The 14754-nt window shown below is 56.6% G+C and overlaps 2 protein-coding genes across 7 annotated transcripts in view; one reads left to right on the plus strand and one right to left on the minus strand.

Moving 5' to 3' along the window:
- CYB561 (cytochrome b561) lies at positions 1–13241 on the minus strand. 2 transcript variants are annotated; one of them, XM_086687680.1, is made up of 6 exons: positions 13084–13241; positions 4414–4628; positions 3372–3470; positions 2977–3080; positions 2339–2496; positions 1–2097 (listed from the first exon to the last, which is right to left on the minus strand). In XM_086687680.1, the coding sequence occupies exons 2-6, from the start codon at positions 4616–4618 to the stop codon at positions 1905–1907; spliced, it is 759 nt and encodes a 252-aa protein (XP_086543806.1). In that variant the 5' UTR covers positions 4619–4628; positions 13084–13241; the 3' UTR covers positions 1–1904. The 2 variants fall into 2 exon arrangements, with proteins under 2 accessions (XP_086543806.1, XP_086543805.1); XM_086687679.1 differs by having other exon boundaries at positions 4414–4631; positions 13084–13240.
- The window catches only part of LOC147574469 (uncharacterized), a 22635-nt gene continuing 19958 nt past the window's right edge, over positions 12078–14754 (plus strand). For 3 of the 5 annotated variants that reach the window (XM_086687684.1, XM_086687686.1, XM_086687685.1), the window contains exon 1: positions 12078–13353. In XM_086687684.1, coding sequence (XP_086543810.1) covers positions 13222–13353 — 132 coding nt within the window. In that variant the 5' untranslated portion in view covers positions 12078–13221. Of the gene's footprint in view, positions 13483–14754 lie in introns of all 5 variants that reach the window. The other 2 variants (XM_086687682.1, XM_086687683.1) reach the window with 2 other exon arrangements.

Below are 14754 nucleotides of genomic sequence, written 5' to 3' on the forward strand. Positions count from 1 at the left end.
TCAGCTGTAGACATTTATTGAATCATCTGTTGCACCGACGCTACATTGTACTTCACAGACAACTGGCCATAGGCAAAGTAAAATAAACCACAGTGGATCAGCTTTCAGGGGGCCTCCTTAATCATCCAACATACACGTTGGCAAACAGACCAGTTTACAGATTCTTACTGCAAATTTAAGGTTCCGTTTCTCTAAGTGGCATTCTGAGGCGGTGGGGGGGGGGGGGGGGGCGGGGAGCGGGTAGATACACAGTTGTACTTTGGTAGTTTGTCCAAGCAGGAGTCTCTCCACCTGTAAAATACCTGGCTATTCAGCATGAGCCAGGTGGTGAAAGAATTGACGGAGCCCCTTCCTGGCGGAGCACGCGGTGTAGCCTCCAGACAAGCTGCGGCGGAGGCAGGGAGGCTGGGACAGGGAGGCCGGGAGAGGCTCCGAGGGGCCTGGGCAGCCCTGCTGGGGAGGGCTCCGGACCTGCAGGCACCTGCTGGGAGAACTGGCGTTGTTGCCTAAGGCAGGGCCTGTGGCAAAGCGGAGGGTTAGAAATCTGAGCATCAGAAGCGGCCAGCCCCTTTCTCTAAGGCAGCGGTTAGGTGAGAAAAAGGCAACCCATCTACAGAACAGTAGCCGGGCTTAGAAACCTCATTCATTTCTTCACTTAAGTAAGCTGTGTCTGTCTCAAATTGTCATGTTCCTCAAAGCCCAGAAAATGAGGAAAACAAGAAGAGAGCATTCCTCAAGTCCAAGAAGCACAAGGTCAATGCTCTGATCACGTTACTTCCAGACTGAATCCAAAGAGTGACTCAGGCGGCAGCATAACACACTTACACAGCTGGGGGGAGTTAACCCAATTCCAACTCCGTCCCAACCTCCTGCAAAGATGGGCCCAGGTAAGGGGATGAGGCTTTCCTCCTGGACAGAAGCAGGCGGCCCTGCCTTCCCCACTGAAAGGGAAAGGGGGCAACAGGGCAGTTTTTTGTTTAAAAACAAAAACAAGACGTATGCCCTCGGCCTCGAGTCAGAGCCAGGCTGTGAGGGCAGGGACACCGGGGCACTGGTGGCCCGGGCCCCTGCAGGGAGTGGCCAGCCTACCACCCAGCCCGCCAGTGCGAGGGGCCACCTCCTTCCCCTTCTCTCAGCCGCCAAGTACAATTTGTCTTAGTCCTGTGCCCTGTCCCTCTCCCACCCAGCACAGCATCTTGGGGCTGAGGACTGAAGAGAGGGGAGGCCAAGAGCACAGCTGGGCCAAAGCCACATCTCCAGACCTTCCCAGGGGCCAGTCCCTCCCCTCTCCTGGGGAACCTCGCTCCGAATACCAACATATTTTACACATAATATCACTTGCTCTACTGCCAAAGACTGGGCCCATTCACACCACCGTGTTATTCAGACTAGCGAGACTCCTGGTTTGAATTCAGTGTTACATAAAGCAAGTCTTGGCCTTGCCAGGCCGGTCGCTGAGCCCCAGTTTATCCCACAGCTTTGTGCTCTCTGCAGCCACTGGACGCGGCCCAGCATCCGCTGCCTCAAGGGGAGAGCCACCCTGCATCTCCTTCAGGGATCTATGCCTTTGTGACCAGGCCTGACCACCCAAAATTCTACCCAAAGCTTCTTGATTTGAGGGGGTGACAGCGACAACAGGGGCAGGGGTCTGTGCATGACTAACAGGACTCTAAAGCAGCAGCAAGGAGAAGAAAGTAGAGGAGGTCAAGCCCTAAACCCCAGAAATCAGCGCTCGAGGGGGAACGCTGCCCTCACGGTCCCTACCGACACTGCCGAGCCCTCCCCGAGAGCCACCCAGCCTAAAGACGGCCTCGACAGGGCACAGCAAAGACGCCTATCAGAACCTCCCGGAACCGAGGAGGCCAGCCGCAGCCAGACCCTCCCTGTGGGACGAGGGCAGGCCGTCACTGGGAGCTGGGGCTGTCGCCCTCGGTCAGCGTCTTGAAGTCCATGGAGAGAGCCTGTTCCTCCGCCTGGGGTGGCCGTTTCCAGTCAGCGCGAGTCAAAATGTAGAGCACAGTCACGCCAAAGCCGGCCAGCAGCAAGCCCAGCATGTTGGCCAGGACGCCCTCAGGCTCAAACGTGCTATATTTGGCCCTGCAGGGTTTGGGTGGAAGGGAGAAGCCACCCGAGGGGTCACGGTCAGGCCCAAATGCCATTCACACCAAGGCCAGAAAGCTGGCGTGGTATTCCAATCCCAGCCCCACCCATCCCCCGCCCCGAGAGGAAAACCGCTGCTCCGCTAACTCCACAAGAAGCTGCCTCAGAAGGCAGAGGCCCAGAGAAGCAGAGGGCAGGGCTCCGTCTCCCGAGGCCCGTGGTGGCACAGGACACTCACCCAAGTTTAAACAGCAGCGCCTCCTTCAGGCCCAGCAGGGCTGTGCCCACAGCGAGCAGGAAGATGGTGGCGCCAAAGAAGATGTGCTGCGGGCGGTAGCGGCTCCGCAGAGAAAACGAAGCTCCAGGGAACAGGAAGAAGCCAAAGCCCACGAGCCACTACAAGGAAAGGCGGGGTGGTGCCGGAGACTGAGCCGGCCGCCGTCTGACCCACCCAAGGTCACCCCACGTAGGCCATGTCCACACGCAGTCTGGGAACCCCTCCATCCACCGCTTGGCTTTCTTCATCTCAAGAGCAGGGTGGGGGGAGCAGTAAGCGCTTTTGGGAAAGGTCCTGGCCCCGGCACTCGAGGCCTATCTCGGTTCATCGCGCTCAAACGCTTGGAAGCCCGGGCCCGTGGCCAGACACATGTGCCACGTCAGCTGGAAGGCGGCCTGGGTCTGAGGCACCCTCGCCTGGGAGATCCTGGCTTTCGTACCCCCTTGGGGATCCGAAAGCAGCGTCCAACTGTGCTAAAGCACCTCCTCCACTCTCAGGCACACGCCCGGGAAAGCGGGCCCTTCTGTGGCACAGGCGGCCCCGCCGTGGCCTCGTGCACCCCCGCCCCCACCCCACCGCTGAGGCGCAGAACCGCCCACCTGCACGAAGTAGAGAACAAACGCGAGGATGCCACACCAGCTGTGCAGGCTGTACAGGTCAGCGTAGCCCTTCTTCCTGTGGTAGTCGAACACCGCCACCAGGCCTGGACCGGAGAGAGGGGCCGTGTGAGGACAGGGCTGGTGGGGAGGGGAGCGGGTGAGGTGACCCAAGGGAAACCCAACCAGCCGGGACTTCTGGGATCTGGTCCCGGCTTGAGGGCTGCCAGGACCCAGCGTCCCAGCCGGGGATGCCTGGGGGGTGGGGGATCGCGGGAGGGATGGGGACGGGACCACAACAGAACCGGCGTGGAGACCAGGCGTGTCAAGCGGCGACCCCCCCCCACCAAGTTAGAAGCAGAGGTGGGGGAAAGGGAAAGCCGTGCCCAGGAACTCACCCACCAGGGCGATGATGAACGCGAAGACGTGCAGCAGCCCGTGCAGGACTTTGGTTGTGCGTTTGGTCTCGTTCCTGAAGACACGGTAAACCAGCAGGGCTTTCAGGGAGTGAGAAAGGGAAGGTCAGGCCCGCCTGCCACAGGCAGCGAGGAGACGCAGCTTGGCTGGCAGAGGTGATCTGCACCAAGGGCTTGGCAAGGCACCACAGCCACAGGCAGTAGGACAGGAAACAGACTCCGTGGGGCCTCGCGGGGGCCCTCGGGTAGGTGTGCCCTAGCGCCCCTGCCGCCACCACTTTCTTATCAAGTGTCCCGTGTATTCTGGGCTGTGTCCTCGGTTCCTCGTGCAGTCACGCTTAGGTGTCACCAAGCTTCTGAGTTCACCTCTTAGCTCTGATGGTCCTCAAATAGCCCAGTATTGAAGCTGAGCAGATACTCACTACCTTCCGCAACCAGGTTCCCTAGGTGGGGAACCCGATTCCCAAGCTAATCCCCCTCACAGGGCTGAGCCGGACAGGGCCAGGTGGCACGGGGAATGCCTCTTAGGAATCTGCTGCTGGGGAATGGCTGTCACCAGGACCGCCCCTAGGAAGAATGGGTCAAACAGATCCAGATCCAGCTTTCCTGTTACCAGAGCAGGCCACACAGAAGGCAGGGTGGGGGCCAGTCACAGGCTCACTCCTGCCCCAGAGAGGAGCTGCAGCTCTGCCAAGTCCACCATTCCCCCAACACATGCACACATGCACACGCACACACATGCGCACACACACGCACACTCACCGTTTTTCTTCCAACTTCAAACCACCCCTGCAGAAGCCAGCCTCAGCTCATAGCCCAGCCCCTGGGCTGCTTGCTCTACACGCACACCCTTGGATGCTCCACAAACATCAGGCCCCTAGATTTGGATGCCTGGTGTTCCCAGGCCCCAAGCCAGCTTCCTTCCTGTCTTTTCTAGAATCTTAGATGTGTCTAAGTGCAGGAGACCCCAGGGATGATAGGGTTCCTGCAAACCGCCGCTCTCAGGAGCAAGGGTGGGACTCACCATCTCCCTGCAGGAAGATCAGGCCTATGACCATGCAGAGGGGATGCACGTTGAACTGCAGGACGCCCTGCCAGGCGATGCCGCCCCTGTACAGACCGAGCCAGGCACCAGTCGTGGCCACTGCGATCAGGCCCAGCAACTGGGAGAAAGCTACGTAGTAAGGCAGCGCCCTGGGGGTGGCCGCCAGGCCTGCGTGGCTCTCCATGCTGAGGCAGCTGCTGGAGGGAAAACAGCAAAGCTCAGAGTGGCCCACAGCTTCCAGAGGCCATGTCCCGGCCTCCCGAAGCCCGCTGCCCCCTTCCACCCACCTCTCCCGGCCCCTGTGCTACAGCAGTGCTTCCATCCCTTCCCGAGATTCAAGTACAGCTCAGCAGAGGTGCCCCGCTTCCCCCAGAGACAGACAGGCCAGCACCTGGCTATGAGATGCAGTGAGGGTGCAAGTGAAGGTCCTCCAGATTCAGAGGTGGGGGGACGTGCCTGTGCCTTGCATTCTGTTTCCCAAGGCCCTGGCTTTTCTCAGGTGGGGCTCACAGAGGAGGTTCAGAGAAGTGAGAAAATCCCTTGAAGGTACAGAGTTAGTCACGGTTTGTCCTCCAGATGGGTCACAAGTACGTCCAGAGAGAATGAGAAAGCTGACATCCCTGCACCCATGCACCCAGCGTGTGGCCGTGTGGCCGACAGAAGGAGAAATCCTGCCCTCCCCAGGAGCCTGGGTGCAGCCCCCACAGCTGCCCCCGTGCTCTGACCCTGCTTTGCCTGAAGACGACGTGGGGAACAGGAGCAGCCCCACAGCCTGCTCCCCCTGCCACAACTTCCTCCCCCCACGCTCAGGGCCCGCCGGGTCTGCACCCCTACTCAGGACAGGGAGTAGCACCTTGGCATTCAGAGCCCATGGGGTGTTTCATACACATCACTTAATTCATAGCCATCCTGTATGGGACAGTAAAGCAGGTAGTTACTGTCCCTATGCCACAGATAAGAAAGTGGCAGTTCCAGGAGGCTTGGGAAAGTCTTGCTCAGGGGTCTGTGCATGTGTGCCTGTGTGTGTGCACCTGCATGCCTGTGTACGTGTATGCATGTGTTTGTGTGTGTGGTAAGCGCATTTTCTGGCTCCTCTGCCCAGTGCACCCCCATGTTAGCCTCCCCCAGGGTCAGGATGGCCTTCGCGCAAGCTCTTCACCCTGAATCAGATAGTTCTCCAGACCCGGAGCCCAGGCCTGGCCCACACGCCCAGTCAGGAGAGGCAGCCAGGGCACGAGGCCGGTGATGAACAAGGATGGCCTCCTCCATCTGTCTGCCTCGGTGCTGCAGGGTCCCGAGCCCACAGAAAGAGGTTCTCTGCCCGCAGCGTCCTGGGCTTTCCAAGCAGCAGTGGAAACATTCCAGAGAATGACAGCGGTGCAGAGACATGGCCTAATGGGTTCTGGGTCTCCCTCTAACACCCAGCGCTTGCTGTCTCTCTCCACCCTGTACCGCTCAAGAACAAGTGTCCAGTCGGCCCGGTCTTCTACTAGTAATTGGGGAGGTCTCTTTTTACCCCCCGATTCTCTCTGCCACATCTGACAAATTTTGGCAACTTCACCATTAAAAAAAGTTGAGGGCAGTGGCGAGTGTTACTAATACATACTCCCTACAGTAAAATACAGATTAACATAAAAAGGGAAAAAATTACAAGTAATCAGCATTTTCATGTGTCCTTACATCCTTTTTTTCTACAAACATATACATTCTTTTATAAAAATAGAGACATACCGATTTCTAACCTGCTTTTCTACCTTAACGGTAGATCCTGTGAATCTTTTCCTGTCCATGAATATACATTCACATCATTGTCTCAATGACAACACAAGACTGCACCATACAGCTGTTCCACACTTTAACCAAACCCCAATCCCAACTGTTCAACATTTAGCTAGCTTCCAGTTTTTCACTAAATAAACCACACCATGCGATCACCTTTGCACATGTGTCTCATTAATTCCTAAATGGAGAATTGGAATCCTGCAGCAAGGCTATGTTCTCGTTTAGGTTTTTGACATTTTATCAAATGATCTTCCAAACACACTCCCATAGCAGGTGGGAACACCTGTTTCCAGAAGCCCTGGCAGACAATGAACCCCTATTTCTGAGACTCTTGCCACCGTCCATATCTGTCACCTTTACCCAAGGCAACTCCTACATCTAGGGCCAGTTCTGTCCTCTCCCCCAAATACAAACCCCATTTCTAGCTACCCACCACACATCTCTACCGACATCAGCAAACACTTCAAACTCCTCCGCACATCCCTAGTCAATTCATCTGCCCATCGTCGTCATAACCGAATCCAATCCTGACCTCGTGCAGGTGGCCGCTGCGGCTGTCCTCCTGGTCCCGACGCTGACACCTCTACAGACAGGCCACCGAATCCTCGGGGTTCTCCCCCAGGGTCCCCACCATCACTTCCCTCCTGGCCATCTTCATTGCCACCACCCCAGCCAGAGCATGGAGCTTCCACCCCAATCTCTGTACCCCTTCTAACCCGCCAGACCTGCCAGGGACAAGGACGAGGACGAGGCCAGTTCCCCAACTCATGTTGTCCCACCTTGTGCAAACGGGGGCGGCTGCCAGTGAAATGGCAACACTTGTAACACGATCCTAACTCAGTTTCCATCTGCAGCCCCGCATCTTCTCACCAAGTCCACTCAGCTTCCCTGGCTCTCACAACACTCTGCCTCACTCCCTGCGCCTCTCTTCCGGCTCCCTGCCACTCACCCTCCCCTCCATTCACCTGCCCCACAACCTGAAAGGGACATTTCTTTCTTCTCTGTCCCCACCTCTGCATCCCCAACGCTGGCCTGGAGCCCACTTACCCCGTCGGCAGTCTGCCTGCCTGCCACGAAGCTCGCCTGTGCCTGTCTGCTGTCGTGCCTCCTCCGAGGAACGCGTCCTACTCTTCCTTGGGTCTCCTGGGGATCTATTCCTCTGCCCTAACTCTAACAGGAAAAATCTACCGGAGAGAGGCTGTCCTCGGGTCACTTGTTCTCCGTCCTCCCCGCCTTTATTAGATTTATCCCCAGAGAGCCCGGGGCACAGTCAGAATCTGATTAGCTCTGAATCAGGAAGAACAGAAGGAACGTGCTCTGCTGCTGGCAGACCTGCCACAGCTTCTCCCTGCCCAGCAGAATAACCAACGACAGCAGAGGGAGCTCAGGGCCGCAAAGGGGATCGTCGCCCCTGTATCTCGGAGCTGCTCTGTGGCCGGGCAAGCCAGAGCCAGCATGTTTCCCTCCCAGCCAGTCTCCTAAGGAGGCAGACGGAAACCAGAGCAAGGTTCTCTTCAGGGCTGTGATGTTATGACTTATAAGAAATATATAGGATGGGGGCACCTGGGTGGCTTAGTCGGTTAAGCTTCTGATTTCAGCTCAGGTCCTGATCTCACAGTCTGTGGGTTCGAGCCCCGTGTCGGGCTCTGTGCTGACAGCTGAGAGCCTGGAGCCTGCTTCGGATTCTGCGTCTCCCTCTCCCTCTGCCCCTCCCCCCTCTGTGCTCCTTGTGCTCTCTCTCTCAAAAAATAAACATTTAAAAACTTAAATATATATATTTATTAAATTAAACATATATTAATATATATTAATTTATATTAAATTAAACATATATTAATATATATTAATTTATATTAAATTAAACATATATATATATGATGGAGCTCCTAAAATTTCTAAAGCTCCTAAAATTTCCCAAGAAAGCCCTAATGCTGTCTTCTGTTATGTTACTGAGCCCCCTAGATAACCTGTAGATGGGGGGGGGTTGGGTGCCAGGGGAACTATGTGACTGAAGGCTGTACCTTTGAGTTCCACCCCTCAACCTCTAGAGAGGGAGAAGACAGCAGATTTGTTCAATCACCAATGGCCAATGATCTAACCACCCCTGTCTCTGTGCTGAAGCCTCCATTAAAATTCAAAAGGAGCTTCCAGGGGGGAGGACGGCTACCCTAGTTCCCTGGGGATAGAGGCTCCTGTGCTCTGGACCCTTCCGGACCTCACCCTACCTACCTCTTCAATCTGGCTGTTCCTGAGTCACATCCTTTTGTAATAAACCTAATAAGTAAAATAACTCTCTGAGCTCTGTGAGCTGCTCTAGCAAATTAACTGAACCTGAGGAGAAGGCCATGGAACCTCTTATCCACAGCAGGTGGGTCGGAAGCACAGGTGCCAACCTGGGTTTGCGACTGGCCTCTTAAGTGGGGGCAGTCTCGCGGGCCTGAGCCCTTAACCTGCCATCTCCAGGTAGACAGTGTCAGGATGGAGTTAAATTGTAGGACCTCAGTCAGTGTCTGCTGTGAACTAGGGAAGTAGCTGGTGGCACTGAAAAGAAATCACACTTTGGAGCAGTGAGGTGACCACACGGGGGGCTCTGCCGCTCTGCATTGTACACTTCCACCCTGAACTCCCCAGGAAGGCAGACTGCTGACGCTGTCTGCACCCACTGCGGCAAAGAGCAGGGGTGCCCGCTCGTGCTGGGGGGGTGCCAGGGGCCTCACGGCAGACTGTTTGTTCTCCATATCTATGAGTCTCTTACGTTCTGTCCCCCTCCCTGTTCTTACATTATTTTTGTTTCCCTTCCCTTATGATCATCAGCATTCTTTCACGGAACCTTCGCCATACAACCACGGTGAGAGGAGTGCTGTCCCAAATCAATGCGTGAGGACACTGGGGCTCAAAGAGGATAAAGGACATGCCCCAAATTACCAGCAGCAAATAGCTGCTCATTTGTTCATCGAGCCCCTGCCGTGTGCTGGCAGATACTGCTGGACACCGGAGCTATACAGCTCAGACTTGATCCCTGCCTTCAAGGAGCTTGCAGACAAGTTACACAGCAGATGCAGATTTTCTTAGTAAAGGGTAGTAAGAATTCAAGCCACAAGTTCAACTCAGGCCGCCAAGAGCACTTTCCACTATACGCACGGAAGACAGTTTTCCCCACCTTAATACCTTGAGGTGGCACTCCCTGAACAGCTGGCTGTCTGGTGGCAGTGTGGCTTTGCCGAGAATCTAGGGTGGAGCTCTCATGCTTTCCAAGTACTGAAGCCAATCAAGGATCCAAATGGGCACTTGCCAAAGAAGTCGCTTTGAAACAGAGCTCCAAGGAGGTCTCTCCCTGTCCCAGGCCAGTCCTCCTGTACCCCTCACCCCTCAGGAAACCATGCTCCTAAGGCGGTTTAAGCCCACCACAGCAACAAGCACCAGTGTTCCCTGGGAGCTCTCCTGGGAACGAAGGAAGCAGGACGGGAACAGGTAAAGAGAGACGAGGTGGCAGGAGGATGAGCCAGCTGCTCCATGAGATCTTCCTGTCAACTGCTCCAAAGGCAGCTCACCTGCCCCACCTGTCCTAGGGAACTAAGCATCCGGGTAATGAGGCAACCAGGAGGAAGCCACAGATAAAGGATGACCTTTGGAACTATGGAGGACCAATCCATCTCCCCCACCCTCCCTTCCAATTTGATGGTGATTTCAGCCCAAGTATGAGGGATGCAGGAAAGCTCACACCAAGCAAGACCATCCTGCCTCGGGCAGGCCTGTCTGTGCCTTGCCTACAGGTGACCCCGCAGTCCAAAAGTTCCGAGTGTGAAAGATCCAGATTCCTTCAGCAATGGCATTCACCTGTTGCCTATTCGGTTCAAGTCACTGGCGACCTATCTTTGTGCAAGGAGGGGCTGCTTCCAATTGCTGAAGAGAGACCGCATCCTACTGACTCTGGCTGGAATCCGACCCATCCACAAACACATTTTGCATGTGCAAACTTTGAAGGCAGTTGAGAGTCACTCCCTAGCAAGCAAATGCCTTTGAACCAGGCCCCTTCATTTCCCAAACCAGACAGTGAGAACACTCTCTTCCCTGCCAGCTGGGTTGGCCCCCAGAACCGCGGGCCTCCTTTGTTCCCAGAGCAGAAGTGTGGGGGGCAGCATCAAGGGCCTTGAGGCTGCCACTCTCCACCCCAAAGTTCCCCTCTGCCGGGCAGACCAGAGTTATGGAAGCAGAGGAGGCTCTGATAGCCCTCAGAGCCCCTTACACAGCCACCCTCCTTCCTGTCAGAGCACAAGACGGGGGTGACAGCTCTGGCAGCTTCTGGAACTTTGGGCTGAGACAGTCACCCCTCCCCTCCCACACCAACTTGCAGTCAGACTCCACTTAATGTCATCAAAAAGGGACAGGAGATACCCGCAGGGGTTGAACGTGCTGAGAATCACTCTCCTCATGCCCACAGTTTTGTTAAAAGGCCACCAGGCCTAATCTCATTATGAGGACCAGACACTGCCCATGTCCTAGAGCCTGGAGGCAGGCAGCCTGGCCTGGCTGCAGCCCTCCTTGGCCACAGCAGGGTTTTAATTGGGTTAGGCAAGATTATATTGGGGACAGAGGTTACATCTTTTCTAAGATCTAACCAACCCTCCCTCCCCCCCATTGAAGGGATGACTCAATTGCCCTAGAATGCCCTAGAATGTGATGGAAGAGAAAGCAAAGTGAAGGTTGAGCTGTCAGGCAGGGCCCCAAGTAGCCCGCAGGAAGAAAAGCAAAGCCTGGTTCTCCATTAGGTACAGTGGGCTTGGTGCCAGGGTTTCCAATACTTGTAGGGACCCACAAAAAATGCTGATTTCTGCTAAAATCAGAAGGAGAAACAAACTTAGTGCTGAAGAAAATGTTTTAATTTTTAATCTGGCCTGGATTATACTTGTCTTTATACCAACACAAGTGTAAAATATAGGGTTTTTTTAATTGTTGTAAGATATAGGGTTTTTTAAAAATTGGTATTATTTTTAGTGGAAGAAAGGTCCCAGCAAGGCAAAAGTGCCTACAACCCATGAATGCAGCTCTGGTCAAACGGATGTATTTTTTTTTTTTTAATTTTTTTTTTTCAACGTTTATTTATTTTTGGGACAGAGAGAGACAGAGCATGAACAGGGGAGGGGCAGAGAGAGAGGGAGACACAGAATCAGAAACAGGCTCCAGGCTCTGAGCCATCAGCCCAGAGCCCGACGCGGGGCTCGAACTCACAGACGGTGAGATCGTGACCTGGCTGAAGTCGGACGCTTAACCGACTGCGCCACCCAGGCGCCCCAAACGGATGTATTTTTAAAGCCAGCCCCTCTGCATCTGACTCTGTGGTCCTGGTCAAGCCAAGTCCCCTCTCTGAGCCTGCTTCCTCATCCACAAGATAGGGGATATCGATAGTCCCCTATCGATAGTCCCACCTCATTACTCACTGGCCTGGCAAAAAATAAGTGGGATAAATATGTAATAGCGGTTAGCAAAGTGCCTGCCACATGGTAGATACTCAATCAGATAACAGTCTGACAAAAACTAAATCTGGTCCTAATAGCATCTTGGGAAGAGTAAGGTGAAGAGTCACACATCAGAAGTTGTTGACACAAGAGGTTTGGGGCCACAGAGAGCCAGATGGCAGCACTACCCCCTCTCATAAATCCACACTCCCCTCTGTCCACTCTCCGTCCCCCACTGGGCAGAAAACCCTGGATCTGGGGTAGCTTTTTCCACCAATACCTTCTGGTGCTGCTGAAGCACACCGCCTTAGCAGAAGCCCAGCTCTGCGGACCCAGGGAAGGCGGCCAGGGCGGGAAGCGGTGGGGCAGGCAGGCTCCACCTCCAAGTCCGGGGGGCTCCTCCTGCGTGGGGGTGGGGTGGCAGCAGCCCTCTCTCTATGTGGGTCTCACTTTGGCACTTACGAGTTTTCTCTCGGTATTTTCTGCCTCAAACCCAATTTCAGAAGAGAAATCAAGGTATCTAAGAGAAGGTGGCAAAGCTTTGGGATTTCTTCATTTGCTGTGAAAACAAAGGAATAGAATCCAGACATCCTGAGACGAGCTTCATTTAATGAGATTCAGAAAATCCCCAAAGACTGCCAAGTTCCGGGGTATGACGAAGAGAGGCCACCTCGAGGAGAAAAGCTGGGGACAGGGTCTCCTTCTCTGTGGAGCCCTGGGGGAAAGAGCAGGCAGAGAGTGGAGGTGGCCCTGCCATCACCTAGGTGTCAAAGGCAGCAGGGGACCCCTTCCTCCGCTCAGTTCTGCACCCCCTGTCCCCACAGCTCAGGGGCCTACCAGGCCCAATCCAACGAGCCAGGATTTCCCAAACGAGGAACTCCTACCCTCACACCACTAAGCTGCGAATGTTCCAGAACAAGGAAGGGATCTCCTGGCTAGCCATTTCACCCCCCCCCCCAAGAGGAGAGAGGCGAAGCTGAGGGAGGGCCCGCCACCAGCAAAGCAGTTGGGCCCGTTTCAGGTTTCAAAAGAACAGTCGTGGCAAATGGTGGTTGATCCACATCTACCCCAGCTCGTTTCTAGAACGTGGCAAAATATCAGCCGTGGGCCCACTGACAAGCGTGGGGTCACCTGCCTCTCGGTTCTAACTTCCGCAGACTGGCACGGAGGCTGAACCAGGGCCAGAGGCCGGCAGCTCCAGCAAGGAGCACGGCCAGCTCTTTCACCTCCGGCCCAGCCGCTTGGGGCTCGGCAGCAGCTGAGGTGAGGTGAGCGGCGGGTGAGGTGGCGGAGGAGGGACTCGCGGCGGCTCGGCGCGGGGGGCGGGCCCATCCCGCTGCGGGCGCACCTGGGCCCCCTCCCCGACTCCGCGCGGGGGCTCGGCTCGCACCCACCCGCCCGGGCCGCCTACCTGGCCGGGCGCCGGGCCCGGAGCTCGTCCCCGCCGCGCAGCGCCCCACCGCGGACCCACAGGCGAGCTCCCCACGCCGCGCCCCGGCCGCTCAGCCGGTTCCGGCGGCCGCGCCCGCCGCGGAGCTACGGCGTCTCCATGGCGACAGGGCGGCGGGTGGGGCGCAAGGCGGGCGGCGCGGCGGGGGTCACGCTGAGGGCAGGGGGCGTCGGAAGTGCTTCCCTCACGTCCCCGCGCTTACTGCAGGGCCCGGCCGCCACTGATGCCCAGGTGAATGGACGCGGCCCCGCCGGGTCCCGGGCCCCGACCTTGACGCCGCGTGACAGGGACTGCGGCGCAGGGCGATGAGGGGTGACAGCCGCGGCCACCGTGACCCCGGCCTTCTGGACCCGAGCTCGGGTAACCTCCGAAATCCGGGCCTCGCGACCCGGCCTACGGGAACCCCGCGTTCAGGGACGCAAGGGGGTGTGCGACCCCGTGGGTGTGGCGGCCTCCTGCCCAGGCCTGACGCGGAGGCCGCGGGCGCGGCGGGCGGGGGGGGGGGGGGGGGCGCTGCGGAGTGGGGACCGGGACCCGGGAGGGGGACTGAGCCCGGGAGACGACGGAAGGGGCTGCAGGCCGGGAGAGCAGCGGCCGGGCCTCGGCCTGGGGTCCGCGCTTCCAGATTCCCTCCCTCCCCCTCTTCACTCCCACCACCTTCCCCTCCCCCTCGCCCCGCCCCGGGCTCAGGTGGCCACTAGGTGTCAGACACGGCCCGGGCCTGGGCCCACGCTGCAGCTTCTGCAGCTCTGGGGAACACACCTTCTTCCTCCCTGCTCCGAGGGAGATGTCACCGTACCGGAAGACTGGACTCACCACTTCCCCAGTACCACCCTCCCGAGACACACACACACACACACACACACACACACACACACACACACACACACACACACACACACACGGTGACTTTTCCTGCCCCCCTTTCTCAGGGGGCTTTGTCTGAGACTGACTACCCACCCCCAGGCAAACCAGCCTAAGGATAAATACCGGTTCTCACCAGCCGAAGGCCTAGACCTTGCCAGCGGCAGCCTCGCCTGTCCCAACAGCTAAGAGAGGAGGATGCCAAGGCCGAGGCTGGGGGCCAGCCCCTACCGCAGCCCCTGTTCAGGAAATGCTGTGGGTAGATAACAAGTCCAGCTCAGACTTCTTACAAGCTCAGAACAAAAGGTTCTTTCCTGTCAGATGCCTGGCAAGACTTACCAAGAGCCTGGGGGTAGGAGGGAAATGGGGTTTCCTCCCCTGGAGATGTAAAAGAGATACCCCTCCCCCACATCGTGGCTCCCCCTCTCCCTCCCTCTACCTCCCACACTGTGGGCTTCCCATGGGCAGTGTCCAGAGGCTCCTGGAGGACCCTGGCCAAGCGGGGCCTTGGAGATCTAATACCCCCTTACAGAGACAACATACTCTCAGGCACATAGCAGAACACCCAAGGGTGCCCACTGCCCTGGGCACACCTAATAATGGGGCAAACACAGCAGGTCCCACCCCTCAGAGTGACCAACCTTAAACCTGCTACAGCATAAATTTGTTTCGAGTAACTTTCCAGTTGGAGGGAGTTAATGGACATTTTAAATTAAGAAACAGCTTCCTTAGCGTGCCAACAGGCAAACAGCAGGCAACAAATGCTCT

Source organism: Puma concolor, chromosome E1 (assembly GCF_028749965.1).
Source record: "Puma concolor isolate L17-30 chromosome E1, mPumCon1.1.hap2, whole genome shotgun sequence".
Lineage (NCBI taxonomy): Eukaryota > Metazoa > Chordata > Mammalia > Carnivora > Felidae > Puma > Puma concolor.

Coding starts and splice junctions, on each gene's coding strand:
- CYB561 (XM_086687680.1), bottom strand. CDS start 4,618: ATGGAGAGCCACGCAGGCCTGGCGGCCACCCCCAGGGCGCTGCCTTAC. Junction 2,497..2,976: donor TTGTTCTCTACTTCGTGCAG/GTGGGCGGTTCT, acceptor CTTTCCTTGTAG/TGGCTCGTGGGCTTTGGCTT. Junction 2,098..2,338: donor GCGCTGCTGTTTAAACTTGG/GTGAGTGTCCTG, acceptor CAAACCCTGCAG/GGCCAAATATAGCACGTTTG.